The 23,873-nt window shown below is 37.5% G+C and overlaps 1 protein-coding gene across 14 annotated transcripts in view; it reads left to right on the forward strand.

Annotated features, from left to right (window-relative positions):
* rims2a (regulating synaptic membrane exocytosis 2a) overlaps window positions 1-23,873 on the forward strand; it is a 116,349-nt gene that overhangs the window by 73,840 nt on the left and 18,636 nt on the right. For 13 of the 14 annotated variants that reach the window (XM_053611541.1, XM_053611543.1, XM_053611530.1 and 10 more), the window contains one exon: window positions 9,767-10,011. In XM_053611541.1, coding sequence (XP_053467516.1) covers window positions 9,767-10,011 — 245 coding nt within the window. The remainder of the gene's footprint in view (window positions 1-9,766; window positions 10,012-23,873) is intronic. The other variant, XM_053611532.1, reaches the window with a different exon arrangement.

Raw genomic sequence — 23,873 nt, forward strand, 5'->3', positions numbered from 1 at the left:
ATGTGGGGCAGTTCAGACCTGTGATTGGTGAGGGCAAGCTTTACCCATTATTTACACCGATATGGAAGAGAATTCGGGTACAAGTACAGGAAGACTTTAAAAAGTCATCAATTTGTACTGCATATAGTGGACCCACAAGAAGAACATTAACCTAATTAAGAAGCAATTAGAAATGTAGGTTCATTGGGAATTTGGAGACGTGACATCATTTGCTATTCTTAACTAGAGTTAATAAAGGAGTTGTTGGTAGAGGAGAGTGTTACTAGAACAGCTAGCAGGTCACCGTGTGTATTTAAAAAGATATTGTTTTCTTAGTGGTCGCATTGCTGACTTGCTCAACTACCCGTATTATTCCTATTTATTGTAATGAGATGCAGCACATTCTCTGTCTATGCAGTAGAACTAGAATATTTTTCACTGCCAGTGTTCTATCATTTAGTGTTTGGGGAAAATAATAATAAATGGGGTCATTGAGTGTGACCGTATAAGGGAATGGTTCTCAACACGGGGGGCATGCAGAGAGATCGGAAGGGGGCATAAATTGTTTTCAAGAAAAGAACAGACAGGGCAACATTTGGGTACTCGGTGTATTTTATTGCTTTTCAAATAGAATGTGCATAAATGAATAACCCTGCGTTCCCTCTCCCTCTGTATTTTCTTTTTGCTGGGGAGAGGCGGAGCTTAGCCTGCCTTTTATCTAGCTGTCAGTGCAGACCAGTGTTCCCAACTTAGAGACTTTTCAGACCCCTTTAGCAACTTTCTTCCAAAAAAAAAAACACCTAAAGACAAATTTGGCGACTTTTTGGATAAACCTTAAAAACTTTCCAAATGTCGCCAGTACTGTCCTGCAAGCGTGAGGTCTTGCTTTCCCGCTGCACTCGCATCTCTCTCTGCATCTGCTGTGTTCAGTGAGGGGCTGAGAGCCGGAGATTTAACAACGTCATGGATAACGAGACGCGCCCTTCATCCCAATTTACATCATTCGTATGTGAGTGTTTTAGAATGCAAGATGAATGTAATGCAATATGTTTTACATGTAAAATGTTATTACAGCCTAGTTCTCTTGTTCAAAGTCGTTATAGTGTTCAGAAACATTTTTGATCATTCATGTTCCACACCTGTCCGTTATATAGTTTTATAAGTCATAAAAGTCGACCTATTAATCACGACCTTTGAACTTGTACACACACTTCCAAAGAGGATTTGAAGGCAGCATAGATAGACAAACTAATTAAGGGCTAACACTAAACAGGTGAACCCACTGGGTAACAGACCAATGATATGAAAGGGGCGGAGACAGGACTAAAAACAAAATAATGGGACATAGTAAAACATATAAACAAAAGCACATTGAGAACAGACAACAAATGCAAGTTGTATGCTGAGTGAAATATAGAAATATAAACCTTTAATGTAGTAAATGTAGAAAAAAATACATACTAAACTTAACCTTTCTTCATCACACATGCACATCTTTTCTATTTTCAGTATGTGTCTCTTATTTGGCAAAGTGCATGTAAACTTTAACAAGCAAACATTAATTCCTCTTATAAAAATGTGCAAGCAATTGCAATTTTATATTTATGAAAGAATATAATATATTTTTGTTTACAAATCTATTTATTGACCAGTCAGTTGGATCACCAAATAACATGCATCTATAATTAATTCATTGTATAATATACCTGTATACTTTTGCATACACACATAGAACACCACTTATAGGGGACATTAAGTTCTAGAGTCTATAACAGGACACACCGTGACTGGCATTTGATCAGTCTGGATACCTGACAATGAAACAGAATTTCATTAGCATTGCTTTCACTCGCTTTGCTGTTGCACACAATCATTTAAAGGTCATGACTCTAAGCAGACCAGCAGTGTGAATGAGTAAAATGCAGATTCTCTGTATGCTATCAAGGTGATGTGAGAAATTTTAGGGAGGTCAGTGGTCAATTTTGTTCAATTACACTTCAATAGAGTATGTATTCTTTAATTCTGTACCTCCCCCCCGGCCCCCATTTTCTCCCAGGTCCTACCTACCAGCCATTTCTCCCCCATCATACAACAGCTACCAAACAGCTAAAACAAACTTTCTCCGAGACACGTGAATCCAGCCAACCAGGTCTATTTCGAACTGCTGCTCATGCTGCATCATGCACTCGGAGGAAAAAGTTATTCACCCTCTTCCACATACATGAGCTCACATGCTTACGAGTGGCTAGAGAATGTATGAAATCCCTCTCACCCACAGAGCATGGCTTGTTTTTCTCCTTTGGTCCCTGGCCACAAGAGATTTGAATGATGAGGAGATGAGATTTTTCGAAGTAAGTCTTAAGGTTAGTGTTGCAGGTGTATTTCTCATTGACGTCAATTTTTACGACTTTATTCAGATGAAATTCATACAAAAACCAATCCCATTGACTACATATTTAATGCTCAAAAATGAATAGGTTTAACAGAATATGTTATTATAAAAATGACAATGAAACCTTACGGAAAATGATGTAGTTACTAGAGTAAGGAACGGACATCTGGACCAACGGACAGTTGAAGACAGGGGTGTCCAATCTTATCTGGAAAAGGCAGGTGTGGGTGCAGATTGTCATTCCAACCAAGTGGAAGCCACACTTGAGTCTATTGAAAGCCAAGATCAACTAATTAAACAGGTGGAATCAGGTGTGGCTCCTGCTGGATGGAAATGAAAACCTGCACCCACACAAGCCCTTTGCGGTTAAGATTGAACATCCCTGGTTTAAGAGATTATCATATATTTGTAGCTGCAGTACACTAGCATTCCAGCCATCAGAAAACTGAGTGACAGTGAACAAAGCCAGTAGGAGGCTAGATGATGCTCTGACCTTATGTCCCTATTTACCATATTTCAGCTCTCTCTTCTCTGCACTGGCCTGCGTTTCCCAGAAACAGGACCCACAGTGCAGGGTAGTCACGTGAATATGGTAATATGTGGGCTGATATAAACACAGAGTTTAATGCTCACTGAGTGCAAGCAGACATTTAAATTGTAAAATCAGCTGAATCGTAACTATTTCATCAAGTTCACCTGTAACTGATACTGTAAATAAAGTATTAGTTTTACATCTAAATCCAATCCGACATTTGACTCTAAATCACGATCAGTCACCTGATTGAGCTCGTTCATTAGTAATAACAGTAGCGTGTATCATATCATACAAAGTGCTGCAGCACCCCATCTTATGTGTCTTCATTTCTCACATGTACTGTGCCATACACGGTTTCTTGGACAAACTAAAGTGGCCTGACGAAATTAATATGATGGATTTGGTTGACTAGGGCCACGGTTCCCATGGAAACCATTGTTCTGCATCACACTGCTTGCAGAAATTATACTAATTGCAGGGCACTTTCTGTCTTTGGGTTATTAGGAGGAACGAACCAAGCCTATTCTATTCGATTCCATTCTCCAATATTTTTGCCGCCCTTCTCAAAACTAATACTGTAAGTAGGGAATAAATAAAACAAAATGGAGTGTGCAGTTATAGGGACATAATCAACGATGGGGTGGTGCAATGCCTTTACCACATACAAGTTGATTATTTTTCATTAACAGCACATTGTTTCATTTCTATTCATCAGAGCAGTGTTTAATAACAATACATTTATTGTTAGACTAAAATTATGTAAGTGTCTGTCATACAAGTGCCTGTGAATTAGCTGTTACTATAGAAACGAAAACATATAACTAGTGCATTAATATAAAACTTGCGGTTTTTCGTTGTGTTTATTTTAGTTCGTTAGCAAATTGTCAGGTATTATGAATGAACATTTGTTTATTTATTTATTTGAAATGCATGTCATACTTTTTATCTGCTTATAGTTACATTTAATGTGGAGGTACATCTATAAAACAAGTTAGCCTCAAAAATCTGTCGAAGTTTGCCCAAATATTAAAATTTTGTATTTATTAAAGTATGTCACACCATACTTTTTATTTATAATTAGTTATATTTAATGTTGTGGAACACCCATGAAACAAGTTAGCCTCAAAAATCTGTTAACATATCTGAAAAACCGAACCCTTATACATTTTTGTAAGATAGTGTCATGTAAAAGACCATTCCCATGTTGTATTTGGCTTCCAACACGTTGATCTAATTTCCAAAATCTCCTTACCGCAGAAGCACAGACATCTAAATAGACTCATCCTCCATGCTTCCATTTATAGACCCTTTCACAAATAGTGTGGGATGCCTTATATTTTCTCTGAAGAAAGAGGATCATGGCCTAGATTACGTAGTATAGTCTGCTTTAGAAGAACACGATGTACTACAAGAATCAGAGACGCATGCCTATAGAGCAGCTGCATCGTTTCGAGTTCAGTTCCGGGGAGATAAGCGTCTGCAATGCCAGAGCTTCTTGGAAGAGAACCGTTCTTTAACCATTAGTGGAGATGCAAGCATGCTTTTTGGCGCTGGCTACGATATCTTCTCCTCCTAGAGAACACAACCTGTCAGGCTGTTCTTATTTACAGCTTTAGCTGTTAGTGTCTCGTCTCTCTGGCAGACTCCTCTATCCAGACTTTTTCTTTACTTGATTATCACTTGAGATGAAGCCAATACTGTTAGAATAATAATGACAGGATGCGAGTAGAAGCCGGTTAGCAGAGGAGATGATGCTAACTTGGCTGTTCTAGCTATCATTCACTTCTAGACAATCAGTAAATTATCGAATTAAGCTCATTACACAGGACAGCGTAACATACATGGAGAAAAGCACTATCCACCCTCTTCCACATACAAGAACTCTGAGACACCAATGGTGTTGCTGTGATTGATACGGTTAGAGAGTTCGCCATCCTTCCCACGTGGAAAGCATGGCCAGAATTGCTCTCTAGACTCCCGGAGGCTGTTTGCGGTAAAAATCTCTTGCGATCCCATCGGTGTCTCAGGAATCCAAGATTGAGCACGTATGAGCTGCACTGTAAACAAGGCCAAAAGTCACAGATTTTTTTCCTCTTGAAGAATTTTTAGTCCTGGCTCAAGTCTGTGTGCCATTAGGGAATACCAACTTCATTCAAAGTGCAGTGTGATTCTGGACCATGCCTTTGTGGTTTGAGCATTAAAGAGAATAATCATACAGAGCACTGTCAGAGACCCTCTGTGATGCTTTGCAGAACAATCAGGACTTTACTTTGTGGCCTGGCATTCACACCGAGCCATGTGTGCTTTCTCAGCGGGGCAAGGGCTACCCGAGCCAACACTGGAAAACTAATTTGACTCAATAAACCAAGTTTATTTACCTGTTAGAGTGACTTGCATGGCTTCCTGGCTGATAATAGCAGATCCTTGCCCAAGTATTGAACTCAATCTGTCTTTTCCTGTGTTCATTGGAAGGTCTTACATTCTTTTTTTCTCTCGCTCTCTGCCAGTATACCACTATCACATTACACTGTGATCTGTACTTTTGGTTTAGAATGAACTCTACTATTAACTTTATTCTATATGCGGTTGTCAAATTGTAAAATATCTCAAGGTGGATGTTGGATTTATATGACAGACGGTGGTTTTGATTACTCATCTAAAATTGAGCCGTATGAAATGGTAGCTCAGGAACCAGAATCTCTTTTTGATATTCATCTTAATATTGGGAAACAGTTCATTTGCTCAGATATTTGGTATTCTAAAGTCATTAGGATTTTGTCTTTTAGAGCAATTTTGTTATGATGATACTGTATGTTTGTATTGCAACAGATAATTGCTGTAAATTGACTAGCTTGAAAGCCTGTAAAGATAATAAGAAGCGATGTTTTAAGGTTCACGTACTGTATATTGCCATTTCTGAAGTCTGCACTGCATTACTAATGATGACATAAAAATATATTTGGTGACTGTTCGATTGTGATTGGTCAGAAGGCGTTGATTTATTTCTATAACAGCAGCTTGGGCAATAGTTCCAGCTTAAATGTTTTTTATTGATGTGCTAGTTCTCATACACTATCATTTCTATAATAACAACTTACACAGAAACTTGTATAGAGTACGTGCTACATAAATGGATTTTAAAAACGTTGGCATGGTGAAGTTTTCTGTGAGAAGAAATATTTTTTGGAAGGGGTCTGTGCTGTATCTTTAAATACAGCTGTAAAGCTGCATCTTTAAGTTTTCTAACACTAGAAAGTTTTCAGGAAGGAGGGATTTGGGCTTTACGGTTTCATAGTAACATAACGGTAAGTGTAAACATTAAACGTAGCTATAAATGGGAAAAAAAAATCATGGCATCATTCTTAATTTACAAAATTGTAATCATTTGGCAAATTGCTGTGTTATAAGAGAAATAAAACATTCCAGGATGTGTGGTACCACCGTGATGGTACACACATTAATGATTATTGTCTTTAACAGCACACCCCGTTCTGTTTTATTCCTTATATAATAAACATTTTAAGAGCTATTTGATGCAGAAACTTTAAGCCTTGGATTGTCACTTTCAGATAAATGGTCTGCACTTATATAGCCCTTTTATTTTTATTTATTTATTTTTTTTAACCTTTAGCGGTTCTACAAAGCGCTTTACACTGTGTCTCATTCACCCATTCACAGACACACACACCAGTGGTAGCAGAGCTGCCATATACTTCAACATGTGGGGTCATGTGGGCCGAGAATCGAACCGACAACCCTACAATTAGTGGACAACCCGCTCTACCACCTGAGCCACACCCGCCTACATCATGTAGTATTACCCACTAGCTGTATAGCCACTGTTGCCAGATTGATGCTTTTCCAACAGAATTGGACTACGTTTAGCTTCTGTTAGCTCATGAATGTGGAAGAGGACAAGCTTGTTTGGCTCGTCTGCAACATTCCATGAACAGCTGATTAAAAAAATAATAATTCTGTGAATGCATGTGTCTTGGAGGAAATGTATTCGCTTTCACCCTCCCATTTTCCCAGCTGTCATTGCAGAAGGTGAGATTTTTCCAGTGAAGGCAACTGGGGCCCAGTTTGTTCAGGAGAAAATGGGGTTAAGATCAAACAAAGCTGAGACATCTAACTTTATAAACCAAAGTGTAGTCCTGCTTTGAAAAACTGTCTGGCAAAGGAACACTGTAGCAGCAGCTTCATCGATTATTTGACTACACTAACGTTCTGCACTGCTGTCTGGCTGGAAAGATAATGCGTGTGTGTCTGTATCAAAAAAGACGCCCTAAGACCTGTTCATTATGGAGATGAAGGCAAGGTAATTGTGATTTGCTCCCCTGTCACTACCAGACAAATGCTGACGCACATCTCAGAATAATGAGACCCTGATGCAAGATGGACTCCAGAGTGGCCTGTATAATTAGTACTGTGTCCAGAGTGAATCGAGTTCCTGTCAGTAGAGCCACAGTGGTCCACTAAAAATACAACTGCCACTCAGTTGAATATCCTTTAGAACCTCCGAGAGCAATTGAGTAGGTGACTGGACAGTTAAAACAACCTTATTCTGTTGTTCTTTATCAGATCAAGCCCAAATAAATTCTGAATCCTCTAAGTAAAACCTTAGTGCACGTTATAGCTGTCAGAATTGACATTTTGCAGAATTTTAGTAGACGCCTTTGACCAGAACGCCTTGGACACAAATTCATTGTAGTCTCCGAATGTTTCCTAAACTTTTTGACTTTTTGACTAACCTCAGAACTACCTCCGTAGAAGGAAATGGTCTATTTAAAATCCTGACTCTCTGCCTTAGATCTTTTACTCCTAATTTGCATCTATGGTGAAGTGGTGAACATTGATGTTGAAGGTAGTGTAGTGCACTTTACAGTATGCTCAAGAGATCGAAATATCAGATTGAGCCAAAGATAAGTCTCTGAATAAGTGCCTCTTAAAATTTAAGAGGCACTTAAATGTGACATCACTTTTTAAATACATTATTTTCTAAAAAAAAAAAAAAAAGAAAGAAAAAAAAAGCACTGTGGCTTAGTGTTTAGTGTATTTGTCTCACAACTCTGGGTTTGTGGGTTCAAATCCCACCTCCACCATGTGTAGGAAGTGTTTGCATGTTCCTCCGGATTTCCTCCGGGTACTCCAGTTTCCTCCCCTTGTCCAAAGACATGCATTGTAGGCATTTCATGGTTGGTTGTCTGTAGTGTGTGAATGTATGTCAGATTGTGCCCTGCGATGGGTTGGCACCCCATCCAGGGTTTCCCCAGCCTTTTTCCCTGTGTTCTCTGCGATAGGCTGGGTTCTTTTTCGGGATTCTGGGTTTTTTCCTTTTTGTTTTTGTTTTTTTTGTTTGTTTTTTTTTGTTTTTTTTTCCTCACACCCCTTAATCTTTGGTGCAAATGCCTCATCACATGACCATTTAGCTTGATTGACAAATACTACAAAATAATGTAACTACAGGACAAAATACAATTCATGCCATACTCAATCGGATGAGTTTATAGAGCAAGCGTAGTACTCTAATAATATTAAAATAGGTTTATATGAAGGTAAGTATGCGCGTTTAAATAAATTAATTAATAAAACCAAATGAATCATTCAATCCACAAGGTTTTATTGATCAGAAATAAAAAATATGGCAAGCTTCCTGATGCAAACAGTTCAATATTATTGTTTCTATGACTTGAACAATGATACAATGCCCATTTTATATATATATTCTTATGTTGAATTACTATCCCAATGTAACATACCTAGATTAAAGCAGGCCACAGAGAGTGCCATTTTAGCTCAAAGCCTAATCCTAGATCTGTGATTCATTTCTGTCTCCAAAAATTGCACTTTCTCTTTATTGTCTATTTTGTGTTTCTGGTAATTAAAGGGCATTATAGTGTAACTCACATTAATAAATAATTAATGCAGTAAAAGTGCAATGATATTGTGGTATATGTGAATAAAAATGGCATCTGTTATTATCATCAGCTTGGATAGCAATGGCACTCAAAACATTTTATCATTTTAGCACAAATTCACACTGCATGAATGAAAAAGAAAGCTATATTTAGCTCTTTAAGGTTCAGATAGTCTCTGAAGTGTGACTTCAGGCATGACAGAGGAGCTTGGAAGAGTATTTAGACCTGAAGGACAATCAAAATGATTTAGTTTTTTTTCATGATCGTAGCCAATATTAAAATTCCATCCTAACTGGACAAATTAAACGACGACGTAAATTGAATTTACATAAATAATAAGACCGAGCAACTGAACAGGTACATGTGATCATTACAATTACTATTTATAATGCTACAGCAAAAATACAAATAACGCTGTTATTCAGGTAAGCAAAAAAAAAAAACACTGCAATATAAGCTAACTAAGTAACTTAGCTCTTAAGTTAGCTCTTAACTTAAGTAAGTTTAGCTGAGAAGATTAGGCTTAATGGACTGGCTCTAGAGCCCAACATTGGCAACTTGGTACCAGGATTTGTCCTGACAGGATTTAACTTTCCGATTACTATTCCAGATCCGTAACCATCGAGCCACTGCCAGTATGAATAATGATTATGAAAATTTGGAATATGAAATATATGAATATGAAAGTATGAAACAGATTAGAATCTTAAAATTGTTACAACTATCATCCATTTCAAAGGCCAGTTCTGAGCTTGCACTCTATACTGGGACTTTACATCAAACTCCAAACTGACTATTCCATCCAAGACTTTAACCTTCCTGCTAATCCTGATTTCCCTTGGATCCCTAGCTCATCTTTTTTTCCCCCTTCTCCTTCTCTCTCCTTTTCTCTCCATGCCTTTCTTTCCTTCCCTTCTGATGGTTCCTGCGGTCCACTGACAGCGACTTTGCGTCCAAAATGAAAAACAGGCAAATGGGTGTGGCGGGTGACACCAATCTGACCAAGAGCACCAGCATTGGCGGGGATATGTGCAGCCTGGAGAAGACTGATGGCAGCCAATCGGACACGGCCGTGGGCCTGGTGGGTGGAAACCTCAAGAAGAGGCGCTCGAGCATTGGGGCAAAGATGGCTGCCGTGGTGGGAATGTCCCGCAAGAGCCGCAGCACCTCACAACTCAGCCAAACAGGTAAGACGACAAATCATGTGTGTATTTGTGTGTGTGTGTGTGTGTGTGTGTCTATCTATGTTTGGGCGTGTTTTCATCTGTCTTTTGTTTGTTATTGACTCCCTCCTTCCTTCCCTTTTGGTGAACTTTGAGATTTCTGTGCTTGAACTCTTTTTATCCAACAGGTTTTTACCTCTGCTGCCATTATTGCTTTAGCTAAAAAAAAGTTTAAATATTCATCACAGGACCCGGGAAGCAGAAATGCTACAAACAGAAATGTTCACGTTCACTTCCTCTCTCTCTCCTAGATCATTGGAATTTTTATTCTCTTCGTCTCTCCCGCTTTCTCTGCTGTTAACAGATGCCGCTGTGCGTCAGTCTTCTACTATATTGTTTTTTTTTTGTCCTGAATCAAGTTGCTTGCTGCTTATCCTTCAAGTCTTTTTCAAAGCAGAGCGTCCGAGTAGGAATATTCAGAGGTTCTCTAGTGGCTGTGACTCTTTCGCAGACTTTGCCGTCTGTTCGTGTTGCCATAGCTGCCTTGCATGTTTTATTTATAATGGTAGGTCAGACCGAGATGGTAGGTGTTACGCTCGTCATGCCTCGATGAGTTCGTATTCACAGGTTTGCAGGTGTTCGCTGTGCTCTGGCGCACAAGAGAAAGTTTTTTTTTTTTTTTTTCAGACGAATAATACAATTGGCACAATTTAAACCAAGGGCTTGGTTTAAATATTTATATATCACGTTCAAGACAGTGAATTCGACTGAATAAGTCAGTAATGAACTGATAATTTTATTTAATAATATTTTATATTTTTACCTTCGAGGATTGAATTATATCTCATTGATGGCATAATAAGAATGATGTGGGGCAAACTATCACACTTTTTTTGAATGTTTCGAGTCCATAAACAAACAATGTTGTAACTTAGGGTTCTGCCATTTGTCCTTTTGTGTAATTTGTACTTTACTTGGACAATGTGTGGTTAGTTTGTCTATTCTGAGGCATTTTGGAAAAGAAAAAAAGTGTCTCTATAATCATTCATGACTGTATGTTATGGACGTATCACTTAAAAAATACCACAAAATCTAAGGTGGGTTTCACTCTGTGCAATCCCTTAACATGGCTAGAAGGAAATCAGCCGCAGCCTTCTTCAAACCATTCGGTGTATTATTATTCTTTTTTTCTTAATGAACATTGGTGGTGCTAGTGTTCTTGATTTCACAAAAAATTCGAAATAACCGGCCTTTTATTTTTTAACAGCAAAAAATCTGATGTAGAAAAAAACTGTGTACTATTGAAAAAGTGTGTACACTATGTTCAGGTCATGTGAGAATGATAGTTCAGAAATGATTCTCACATGCCTTTCAGATAAAAAGAGAAACTGTACTATTTATTATGGTCAGTCATGGAAAATAATAGATCTTTGTAGACTTTATTGACGCATTCTTAAATCCTGGCATCACATTCCTCCCTGTCATTCATTCTCCCATTTGACAAATGAATGTTTTTATAAACTGGAAGCCTGTAATTACCATAATTACGCAAATACATGAATGCACTATAATTGAGTCAGTATAGAAGCTATTCATTAAGAGATGACAATAGTTAACATCATTCGTTAGAACCATTTGTTACGTGTGATGTATACACAGATTTCCGGAAAAGTATGGAAATTCAGAAAATGCTTTAGAAAAGGCAAAGACTCAAGATAGTACTGTAAGTAGTTGTAATTGTCAGTCCTTTATTTTATTTTCCTCACTTTAAGGTGTTAATTCACTATTGATTTTTTTTTTTTCAGTGAATAGTGTTATCAGCGAGAACGTGTAATGGTCATTGATCACAGTAAGACAGAATACTCTGAGACACAGACGAAGAGACTGAGAGAGACTGACCCCTTGAATCAGCGGGTCTGAACATGGTGTCCAGTCTGTCTTTCTGTTTGAACACGTGAGGACACAAAGAACAGCAGCAATTCATTTTTAAATGGACTCGTCTTCGCTATTCTTTACTGTGTTGCTCTCACGTGCAGATTTATTGGTTGACCCACAGTCACTTGCTGTACATAGCATAGTCATATGCAGCTTGAGACTAGACAGCACGTGGCCATGTGTCCTTACCTTTAGTAATTGTCGAGTCCTGTCTCTCTGCGATGTCTGTAAACGTGGCACCATTTGTGCCAGATGGACTAGAGTGGAGTGGAAGTGAAAGATGTGCGATGGCCAGGAGGAAGTGCCGCAGTGAGAGCAATCTGGAGCCCAAACTGACAAGTGCCAGAAGCCTGGCTTTTACTGGAAGTTGGCATAGAAGCTTCTGGATTTACGTTGTTGAGTTTGCTATTGCGTATATCAAAATGTACAGTAGGGTCTACTACCAAGAAATATTCGTTCTAGCTCTTATGCAGTTGGAACTTTAGTCAGTCACAGTGAGAAACAGATAAATTCAATTTTAGCAGATGATTCATTGTCTGAAACTTATATAAATATACATATATACACACACATTTATATATATATATATATATGTGTGTGTGTGTGTGTGTGTGTGTGTGTGTGTGTGTGTGTGTGTGTGTGTAATATATATATATATATATATATATATATATATATATATATATATATATATATATATATATATATATATATATAAAAGCATGACACTTACTCACAATCTGGCATCTGCTGCATGATATGGACCAGCATTTACAATTAGACATTCAGTCTGATGTGTGAGTGCTTGCAGTTGGGCTTTTGCCCTATAAATACTCTTACTATTGCCATTAACATGGTTTGTACATATGCTTGAATGTGTTTCATGGCTTCATTAAACTGGTTTACAGCTGAACATAAAGCATATCAGCAGGAGGCAGATGCCTTCTACAATTATTAAATGATGACCTACTCACTAACATTACACTATTACATTTGGCTGGCAATTTAAACTGGTTAGCAAAAGAAAGTTCATGGCCATGGTGGATACAGCCACAGCCGAAGATGCTTCCATGATCATATAGGAGATTCTAAAATGCCTACAAAGGCATCATGCTAAGGAATAAAACAGCGTAACCTCTGACTGTTACTGGAGGCTCCTTCCAAAAATAGCAAATAAACATCTCATCACTAGATCATCAGTTACATATTTTAACTAAGTGTCCATGCCAATTGTCTGCCATAAAATTCTTTCTAAGTTTTTACTAAAGAAACAATGCCATATTTTAAGGAGCGCATTGATATAAACCTGGGGCTTGCCTTGCAAATCATCAGACCAATCAGAGTCAAGAAATCAACAGTGCTGGGGAATACAATAAAGTAAATTACAAACTGACAGCTAGTAAAACTTTGACTAATTAGCTTACTGCGATTTAAAGCAGCCAGGACATTATTCAGGTCAGTTCAGTTAGAAATGCAGCTACTTCTTTCTCTTAATGACTGAAACACTACTGCTTCAGTTAAAACAAAAAAAAAAGAACAAACCTTTCTTTTACTCAGTCATTAGTAATGTGTTTTATAGTCATTATTTACATTAGTGAAGAATAATGTATTTGTGTTAGTGCTAGTGAATGTGGACATCTGGATCCTGCCTCATCTGTGGTGTGAAAATGAAGTCATTATTCATACTTTAGTTTGCTTGATTCCACGAAATAGTAATTGGTGGTGTGTAGAGTTTCATCTGAACTGAAAAAGAAGAGGGGATCTTAAAAAGTTAATTGTATTTGTGCAGGTAAATCTCCAATCTTTGGGCTTTTGTCTTTTAATGTTCCCTTATTACTGTCTGATCTATCGACTTACATTAGATTTTTGTCCTTTTATGGTGCTGTTATTTGCTATCTTAAAAAACAGCAAGAAGTCTGAGCATACAGGGCCTGATTTAATAATATTCCAAATAACAAGTACTAATTTGCGTATGTAATGGAATGTTGTGGGTGATTCGCAAAGAATAATTACATGAATGACGTGATGTGCAAAGTCGGGGGAGGAACGATATTTAAATGAGGGTTTAGCATGTGCTGTTGGTTCACAAGTTCAAATCTCCAAGAGAATCACAGAAATTGAAACTAAAAACTCAAGTTTAACAGGAACTAAAAGCAATAAATCATATCAGGGAAAAAAACAAACAAACACCTAATTAATTAAAGGTAAAGAATCTGTCTGCAAATGTGCAGCGAACATCTAATATGAAACCAAATTTACCGTGACGGTGTCATCCATTTGAGAAACTTTCTGATTGGTTTGAAGCACTAAGGCATAATTTTGATAAACATACTCATTCATACTCATTCAAGCATAAACATTATTCAGGCTTGAGGAAATGCTTTAATCCAACTGACAGAAATGGGCTTCCTCAGTTTAATACATGCCGTTGGTTTGTACTGAGTTGTGTTTGCAATTGCTCCTGAGGTAACTTTCAGGCTGCAGTAAACATATTCCTGGTGCAAAATTAATTGATTTGCATAGACACCATTCTGTATTTCACATCTTAAGATGAAACTGCTCTAAATTGCATATTTTATACATGTGAAAGATACAGATTTCCATAGACACAGAAACAGGGTCGAGAGCATCAATGATAATCGGGTGCAGGGGGATGGAGACTCTTGCTGTTGCTAAGGGTGCTGTATTATTCAGCAATCTTCAAGAGGAAAAACATCTGGACTAGCCGTGTTAGAATTGCCAGGGTGCTGCCGTGATCCTGCACTTACATACACACATACCCTATACAGTACACAACCACAAAACTCCAACTCATTGTGTTTCTTCTTTTCTGCCTCGTTTATCAAAAGTGTGTTATTTCAGGCTTCGTGAGCTGCTCTGACCTCCTTTCTGTGCCGTAATGGGCAAAATGTGCTTTCTGAATGCTCACCAGCACTTTTGTCATCTCCTGGGACTTGTGAAGACTAGCTAAGCATGAGCAGCAGTCACGTGTACTGTAGTCGTTCTCTTTCTGTCTCACTCTTTGTGCTAGGAACAGAAAGTCGATCCAGCAATATATACAGAGCTGGATGTTGTTTTTGCTGTTGTTGTGTTTTCCTCATAATATAAAAAAAAAAACATTTGTCCTATTTATTATTTATTCAAATTACACCGTACCCTGTTCAGTCCTTAGGGGAAAGGCTTCAGCTTCCCTTTAAACACATTACAGTGTTCATCACTTTGGCAGCATCATGTTTCACTGAGGATGTGGTGCTCGCTGGGCAATGCACATAATTGCATGAGCAGTGCATATGATTGCATTTTGTGTCACGTGTACTCCTTTGCTTCATCTATCATACCTACTTTTCAGAGTAACAGGACTAGTCTAAGGTCTGTTTTAGCATCTCATGATAAATCCAGTTGCAAGGATTGCAATCAGCTAATCCTGTACTAATAATAAATCTTATTCATACTGACCTACTTGACATTAATTATGCTGGCAGACGCTTTTATCCAAAAGTGACAGAGACAGAGAGTTGAGTAGTAGTGACATTAAACTGAGTAGGTGTGGCCTCAATAGTCAGGTGAGCTGGATCTCTAGCTTTCTCTAGAGGGTCTGGTAAGTTTTTCAAAAAAAAAAAAAATTATTTCCTCAACTTTTTCTCTTTTGCATGCATCGTATCCAGAAGGAAAGTGCTAGCATTTTTAGTTTTGCTGACCCTCCCGAAGTGAAAAGTGCGAAAAGCGCATTTAAAGATTCCTCTCCAACTGTAGCGCAGAAGTACTGCGGACATTTTGACAGCCGAATACAAACTGAACGGATTAGATTTATGTTAATGTCACTAAGGCACGCAGCAACTTGATCAAAGCATGACATTCACAATAACATTCAAAATATTAAACATCTTTAGACAGTGACTGTTTCTCCCACCATGTTTGGTAAACGTTTCCATGGTTTTAGTGAAATATATTTATGGCTTTTTGAAGTTGTTGCGTCTACGTATGTTTTGGGCGGGGGGGGGGGCAGTTTCAGCCAAAACACTTTTTGCTTATTTATTATAATTCAGCCATAGCATCATCTAGGTTTTTGCAGGCCACCACAGAAATAATTTAAAGACAAGATTCTAAATTCAAGATTTAAAGGCTATATTCTCCCAAAACCTCATTGTGTCACAATGTTCAAAAGATTTTTTTTTGTTTGTTTTGTTTTTTCCCCCCAGCGGAAATCAGTATACAGAAGTGCAGAAAGCCAATCAGACTGTAAGTGTACAACAATATCATATGCTCTTTGAGTCATGGACAAAGTGCCTGAGGCTAAGGCGATGGATTCGAGGCGTTGCTCAAGCACACAATAGTGTCTCAGGCAGTCTTGGGATTTAAACTCATAACTTTCTTGTTACTGGCAAAGAACCTTAACCACTAAACTCCTAACTCCCTGTATAAATGATACTTTATTCACTCAAAAGTGCAGTGTAGCTTTCTCTGCAGTATATCCACGTATTGGAGCGAGCCTAGAAGACAAATGAGCTTCCTGGCACAGAGATTGTGGTTTAGAAGAACCAGTGTCTCACTGAATGATCTTACAAGGGTGGACGAATCAGTAGCCCAGACACTTGGGACAAGTAAATTCTATGTCCAGGCTATTCGTTTTTAATTCGTAGTTGCCCAGTGGACGAGTAAAGAAAAAAGTCCTACACCTTATTTACTTTCGCACAACAAAAGTTTTCAAAACTTCGAACTTTGTCACCCCGCGGGTTAAACACGTCGAGAGAAAATACAGACATTACCCAGACTCGATTAATATGTTTTACATGCTATGTTAGGACAGAATTAAATGCTGGCCAACAATTTTTATGCTACTTGAATGTTACTCTTAGTCTGTATTGCTGCAGTTAACTAGCTAGCTACATGTAGCTCATCATATAGTATTATAATATGTTAGTTACCACTTTTTAGCCTAGTCATTTAGATTTCCAAAACACAAGACTGAGCAGCACACTAGAGCTTTTACTTGCTAAAAAGAATGATTTGTCTACCTCTGTCTTCTCTATGCATGTTTGTAAAGAATGAGGTATGATTCAAGGTGGGCATCTACGAATGGTGATCTCGGAGATGTCTCATGCAGTATTACTTTATGCAGGCCGTATGCACATCATCCAGAATTTTCTTAATATATGTACGGTGAGAGAAAGTGTTCTGATTTCTTTTCTTATCAACCGTAGAAACAGTATTGCAACAGAAAGATGAGGCTGTCAGTCTTCAGAATTATGTTTCTGCACATGTGGTTTAGTATTAGTGTTTAAAAGCTTTCAAATTTACCATCAGATCTCTTGTAGAGTTCACAGGAATTTCAGTGAGTGAGATTATTTTTGTTGGAATTTACAGCCATAAATTGTACTAAAACTTGTTTTTTTTATGGTAAAACACCGTATACAACTGCCACAACTTTTGGCCTCTGGTAAAAATGAGTTAATTGAATAGCTTGATCATTTGAAGGCATCTCGATATAACAATGAAATTAATCTCCATGTTTTATTAAGGGGAATGTGAACGCATAAGCAAGAGTTCTATTTCAGTATTTTTCTTAAACATTCCACAAAGGTGATATACCAGAAAGCTGTAGGTTAAGTAGAAAAATGTGAAAAGATTGCTTCACCTCTCCAATCCTTCTGGGCTCAGTCAATGCAAATCCTTTTTTTTTTTTTTTTTTTTTTTGCCAAAAGCTAAAAAGAAATCGGAATGGTACATCCTGAGACAGTGCTATGTTTGGAATTGAATATGCTTATTTTACAATGACTCAGTGTACGAGTGTTATTGTGATATGGGGGCAGAGACACTCTCTGTGTCGTCTGTGTTCAGGCTTTGCATGGGCATTCTGCACAGAACTGAACATACAGAGCTTGGGCTGTTCCTATCAAACCCTGATCTACAAACTGCCATGATAGTATTTAAAATAAAAACAAAAATACTAAAAGAAGGCATATTGTATTGTATTGTGTTAGTACTGTTTCATAAATCATATTCTAGATTGTTATAGGCTGTTCATAATTCATGGTTGATATAGGCTGTCCATAAGTAACTTTGCATCAGTTACCTAACAATACAGTAATTACACATTTTTGTCATTTTCATCTTGATAAATTGGTGAAGGTCCAATTAGGATTTAATTGGCATTGAGGACATTTGGAACAGTACTGTTCAATTAATTAATGTGGATTTTCAACATTTATGTCAGGGAAATATGATTTAAACAACGTTTTCAAAACAATTTAATTAACTATGCGTATTTATGTTGCCTGTAAATATTAGTGTCTGTATTACAACAGCATATTTTATGTCACCACAATTATCCAATGCTATGATTTACATTGCCATCATATTATAGTAATAGAGATCACCACACATAAACCACATAACAGTATATAGTGGTTCTGATGCTATTTTATAAGCTGCTAAATAATGAGTGTGGAAGCCGTTTGAAAAATTTGATCACAATTTGTAGTGATTAATGTGATATTTACAACTAGGACATTTCATGCAGCGATAGAGTATATATGGGCAATATACTAGATTTTATTTAGAGATGCACCGATGTATCGGCCAATAATCGGTATCGGCTGATAAAGGCAATTTTTCATGATATCGGCCATAGGCTTATAATTGAGCTTATATATTATATTATATTAACCCATCCTTTGTGGGTTTCTTGAACTTTAGGAGATTAAATACCGGCTATCAAGTACAAAGAGCCAAAAAGTTTAACATTTTCCATACAAGCTCCAATAATTTGCTTTATAATTAGCTTCTTACGCCTCACTATTGTTGTTGTTATTATTATTATATTGTCTATTATATTGTCCTTTAAGCAGTTCAGCTTCACGACTCTTTAGCCACTCTGACCCAAACCTGAGTTACGATATCACAGTACAGAAAGCTCTGTAGCTCATGCAGAGCCCCACCCAGAAACATCTGTGTCAGCAGGGAAAAAAAAACAACACACAAACATTATAAGATCAGTGAGTAACAGAGGCATGAAATAGTTCAGTAGTTTTATTGCCTTATGCAGCGCTTTGGTGTAGTAATATTGACATTACTGCTGATAAAATGTCAACGCACTGCTATTCATTTTTACTTACCTTTATAAAGGATCTCCTTGAGTGCCATATGGATTGCTGTATGATCAGTAGAGTGTTTTATGCACTCTACGTAATTAGCCTGTGAATAAAGGAACAGCTGATTTATGCACAATATATTCATTTATGTTTGGTTCTCAAAGAAGGTAAAGTGATACTGTTATTGTGGCTATGAGTAGTAGATTAAAGTTATCCATGCTATGTAATCTCTGTCCTCTCTGACCTTGCCAAGCTTCCCACACTCTCATTCTTTGTCTCTGTCCCTCCAAGAAAAAAAGACACACACTCTCAGCTAAGCCTCGCAGACGATGCTTACTTGCAACTTCATCTGAATTAGCTAGCAATATAAACAATATTAAAATACAAGAACCCCTGCAGATGCTTTGGGATTTTCGGAATGGCATGTGTGTGTTAACAGATGGACGTGTAATTTAGAGATGAATGGAACATGGCGAGAATCAAAATGACCTTATTCTTAAAAAGACCAGTCAGTTTGAACACCTTGCCTTGCTGTGCCTATAATATAAACGATTTTTAAAAGTGGTATGACTTTTCTTGTTGGAAAACTTCAGGCTTTAAGCTGCTTTAGCTAGAATTTAAACCAAAATTATTAAAAAGCTTCCACGTACACAAATCCCCACCTCTCAGAATCTATGATTACCAGCGGAGCTTATGTGTGCTAGTTTAGTAGATCGTTAGCTAACTTCTAACTTATTCTACTTGCGTATTTATATAAGGAATAAAGCAGGAAAACAAAACAAAAATTATCTGATTATTTTCCAATAACAGCACATCCTGTAGTTTTCTTTCTGTTATACCACAGCAATTTGCTTTCTACCATTTTGTAAAATGTATTAAAGAATGACACTTTTTATCCTTTTATAGTTTAATGTTCTGCGAAATAAATTAGTTCCTGTTCTTACTTACATTAACAGTCATTCCCTCATCATCCTCTCTTTTTTTTATGACTCTTGATGTCAATAAGACAAAAAAAATCCAGACTCGACTCATATCTTATCCCAAATTTAAAATTAATTAATTAATTAATTAAAAAATGGAACGCTTTCAATCCTGAAGATTGTCAGAAAACCTAAAGTTACAGGTTTACTTCTGGCTGTTTTAAAATGCTGGCACTGGAGACTCCTTCCAAAAATGTTAAATAGAGATTTCCTCACACCCTACAGTATATCAGTTATACATATTTTGAATCGGGTTATGTGGAGCTGACTGAGCACATTAATATAAACTTGTGATTTGCCTTGAAGACAAACTAATGTCCAAGATGTGCTGTTATAGAAAATTCAACAACACCTTCTTACTCATCAGAATGGAGAATTCTAAAGCGCAGAGTTATAAAACATAGTAATCTATAGCCAAGCTAAATGCTGACACCAAAGCACTTACTGATTTGTTGATCTACAGCTTATTTACAGGACCTGGATTTATTGATTCTATTTATATTTTATTGTTTATCTCATTCTATTTGGCCAGCTATTTTAACCACCGACTTAAGTTCTGTTGGCAGCGTTGTGTGTTTGAAAGGCTTGATCTGTGTGCTTCAGTTGAGAACATCTGGGCTGTGTTTGACTCGGCAAATTATATTCAGTGCATAGCTGCAGATAGAGAGATAGAGAAGGAGAGAGACATGCGGTGTGCACAGTAGTCCATAGATGGCCAGCTGTGTTGCATTGCAGAGAGACAGGAGATCTGTACAGAGTCACTTTGAAGCTCAGGTTTCACACAAAGCAGTTTCAGCATTAATGTTTCTCTGACAGTCCACCAGTACAGCATCAGATCACAAACACAGACACAATTCAGCTACAGTCATGTATGTTTTTATATGTGCTTCTATTAATTTATTATTAAACTTTGTTTATATAGTGCAGTAGGGCCCATGCACCAAAGGAGCCTGATTTTATCTGTCCATGGCCATCATAAGCTCACACTTGACTTACATTTACATGACCCAATTTGTATAAAAAATGATGACGGTTAGGGCTAGGGGCGGAGTCAGGGATTGTACCTTTTTTTTTTTTTATGACACTATTCATATGAAACTGATCAGAAAGCTAACCACATTGCTCTTGCTTTTTTATGTGATCACATTTTCATTATTTTCATTAAATCATGCTGTAGAGAAGATTATATTACATTACAATTACGTTATATTATTTTATACAGTTATAAGCACAATTTTGTCTACGCTTTTGCCGTCAATTTGGATTGTGATCAAAGATTTTTTTATTATGGTCGAGATCAAATGAAAATTATGAGAATTACAACACATTAGTACAAATCCTGAAAATCTGGTTAACAAAAGGTTAAACAAGTATTAATTAAAGGAATTAAAACACCAAATGAGCCGGTGTTGAGCTGGTACACTATTCCAGAGTTTTGCAGTGCCTTGTAAGAAAAACATCTCATCAGCTGCATTGAAAATGATCCTCAGTACTAACATTAGGCCTGACTGGAGTGCCCAGGATGGGCTATACTGCTTCAGGAGATCAGCAATAGCTAAACCATTCAGAGCTTTAATCAATGCAAAACTTCATAGGCAGCCAGCATAGCTTGAATAAGATGTGGGTGATAGGGATTATTTTTTTTACACTGTTAACGGGCCCTTGCGTTAAACAGCAAGAGGTTGATATATTAACAGTAGTCATCTCAAAGCAGCTTTACAGAAATTCAGGTCAGGACCAAAAAATATTGAGCCAAACAGCAACAGTAGCAATGGAAATACTGTAAGACCAATAAAAAAGAAATGTTAAGAGCAAAACTTTAAAAGATTTATAAGATATAATAAGGTGTAGCGAGCTTAGTGAGATTATCAGAGGTGCTCAGAGTAAAGAGCAATGAGATCCATTAATCAAACTGTTAATAGATCTTAAAATGGTGACAAGAAAGTATGGATTTAGACTTTTGCACTCAGTATTCTGGCTGGCACTTGGAGTTCTTCCAAAGCCAGAGCTGTCTGAAATCACTCCCTCATACACTCGTTCACTATTTACTATACAGACTGTATACGCTGAGTTTCATTCAACACATCATCATGAAATCGCCATAACCAGGGTTTTTCCTAGGTGTTCAGAGGGCTTTGGTTCTGTCTGGGTTTGGGGGTGGGGAGGGGGGTTTACATTCTTTTCAACCATTATCCTAACCACATTTGTGAAAGAAAAGTGGCAACACTTATTGTACTTACAGTTAAAAGTCTATTCCTTTCACCAAATAACATGTTTGAGATTTAATGAAAATATATGTGGATTACCTTGACTTGTACACATACTGTAGGAAGAATAAACATGTTGAAATACACATGTAATTCTTTTGAAAATACAACCAAAGGGCATAAAGTAGACCGAAAGACAATTTCTTGATTTATTCCGACATTTATTTCTCTTTTGAAGCAGTCAGCACCTGTTTTACATAATAATCCTGTGGAGTAGGCCGTGTTTTCAAAAAACGCCCTGAGCTTCTTTTGGGATGCTCTCAAATGCGTTTTGGAATAGTGTATTTTTCTATGACAAAACGCTTTAGCCAGCGGTTTTCATCAGAAAAGGTCGTTAGGTATGAACTCAGCCTAATTTGTTTAGCTATCAAGCCATGTTCGATACTAACGTTAGTTCAGTCAAGATATCCTTATATAATGTCAACTAAGTAGCTTCGCAAGTAACATAACATAATTCAGTACATGAATATCTATGTAAGTTCGCTAGGTTAGCAATTTCTTCAGTTGTAAAATAGGCTACATTAGTTATATCTTTTCTCTATCTGCTATTACTATCCATAAGCATTTCTAACTAACAAAAACAGTTTTATTCTTCATTTATTCTTTGTTAAGGCTTACCTTATCGATAACTTGCAACTTGCTTATCCGAGACGATGGTTGTAACTACCATCCCAAGTTGGCGGTACAGCGAAATATCCAGTCAGCTGTTTGATTAGATTGGCGATGAACCTCTGTCACACACCAATCACACAAACATTTGTCCAAACCCTGGTTGTTGATTGGCAGGTCAAGCCACCTCTCTGTTTCTCTTTTTTGTTTGTTCGTTTGTTTTTGTCAGCACTTAGAACTCTCACTGTTGTTTTTATATTCATTCAGATATGTCGCCTAAATGCCTTTTAACGTTCATTTGGCATAAGGCGCTCTGCAAAAACATTTAGGCGCTGCGCCTAAGCCTTTCTACAGAACAGAAAACCCTGCCATAACCCGCCATTAGATAATAAAAAGGATTTCAGTGTTGAATACGTCACTAACAAGTGCCTTATGGCTTCAGAGTTTATTAAACAAAGTCGTTTATTTGCATTTATATACGAGGTTGGCTGTCTGGAATCCATCCTAGGAAGTACATTTCAAGCTCAAAGAGGTACTTAATGGTGTACATAGGATGTTCCCATGATTTATGGTGCACTATGGGCTATACTGCTTCAGGAAATCGGCAAGATACACTGGGGCTAAACCATTCAGAGCTTTATTCAATGAGAAACGTAATAAGCAGGCGGTGTCGCCTTAATAAGACATGAGTCTTACTGTTTTTGTCCTGCAGTTTTTGGTCCTGTGATGGAAAACCAAGAATACCCAGACACTGCATAAGCATTTTTCATTGTCCCTCGTAAAGTGATTCTATGTGAAGGGAAGGGAAGGGGGAGGGGGGAGGGGGGGAGTGTTTCTAAAGCCATAAAAAATGTGAAAAAATAATTGCAAGCCCATAGCAGTGAGCGCTGCGGCGCTCTCAGGGTGTGAGTTGACACAGATTCAGTGTCGCCATGGCGATGCATGTTCCAGTTTTTTTCCCCATTCTACAGTATATTCACGTCTATCTGTTATCCATCTTCACC

The sequence above is a fragment of the Ictalurus furcatus genome, chromosome 23 (assembly GCF_023375685.1).
Source record: "Ictalurus furcatus strain D&B chromosome 23, Billie_1.0, whole genome shotgun sequence".
Taxonomy (NCBI): Eukaryota; Metazoa; Chordata; class Actinopteri; order Siluriformes; family Ictaluridae; genus Ictalurus; species Ictalurus furcatus.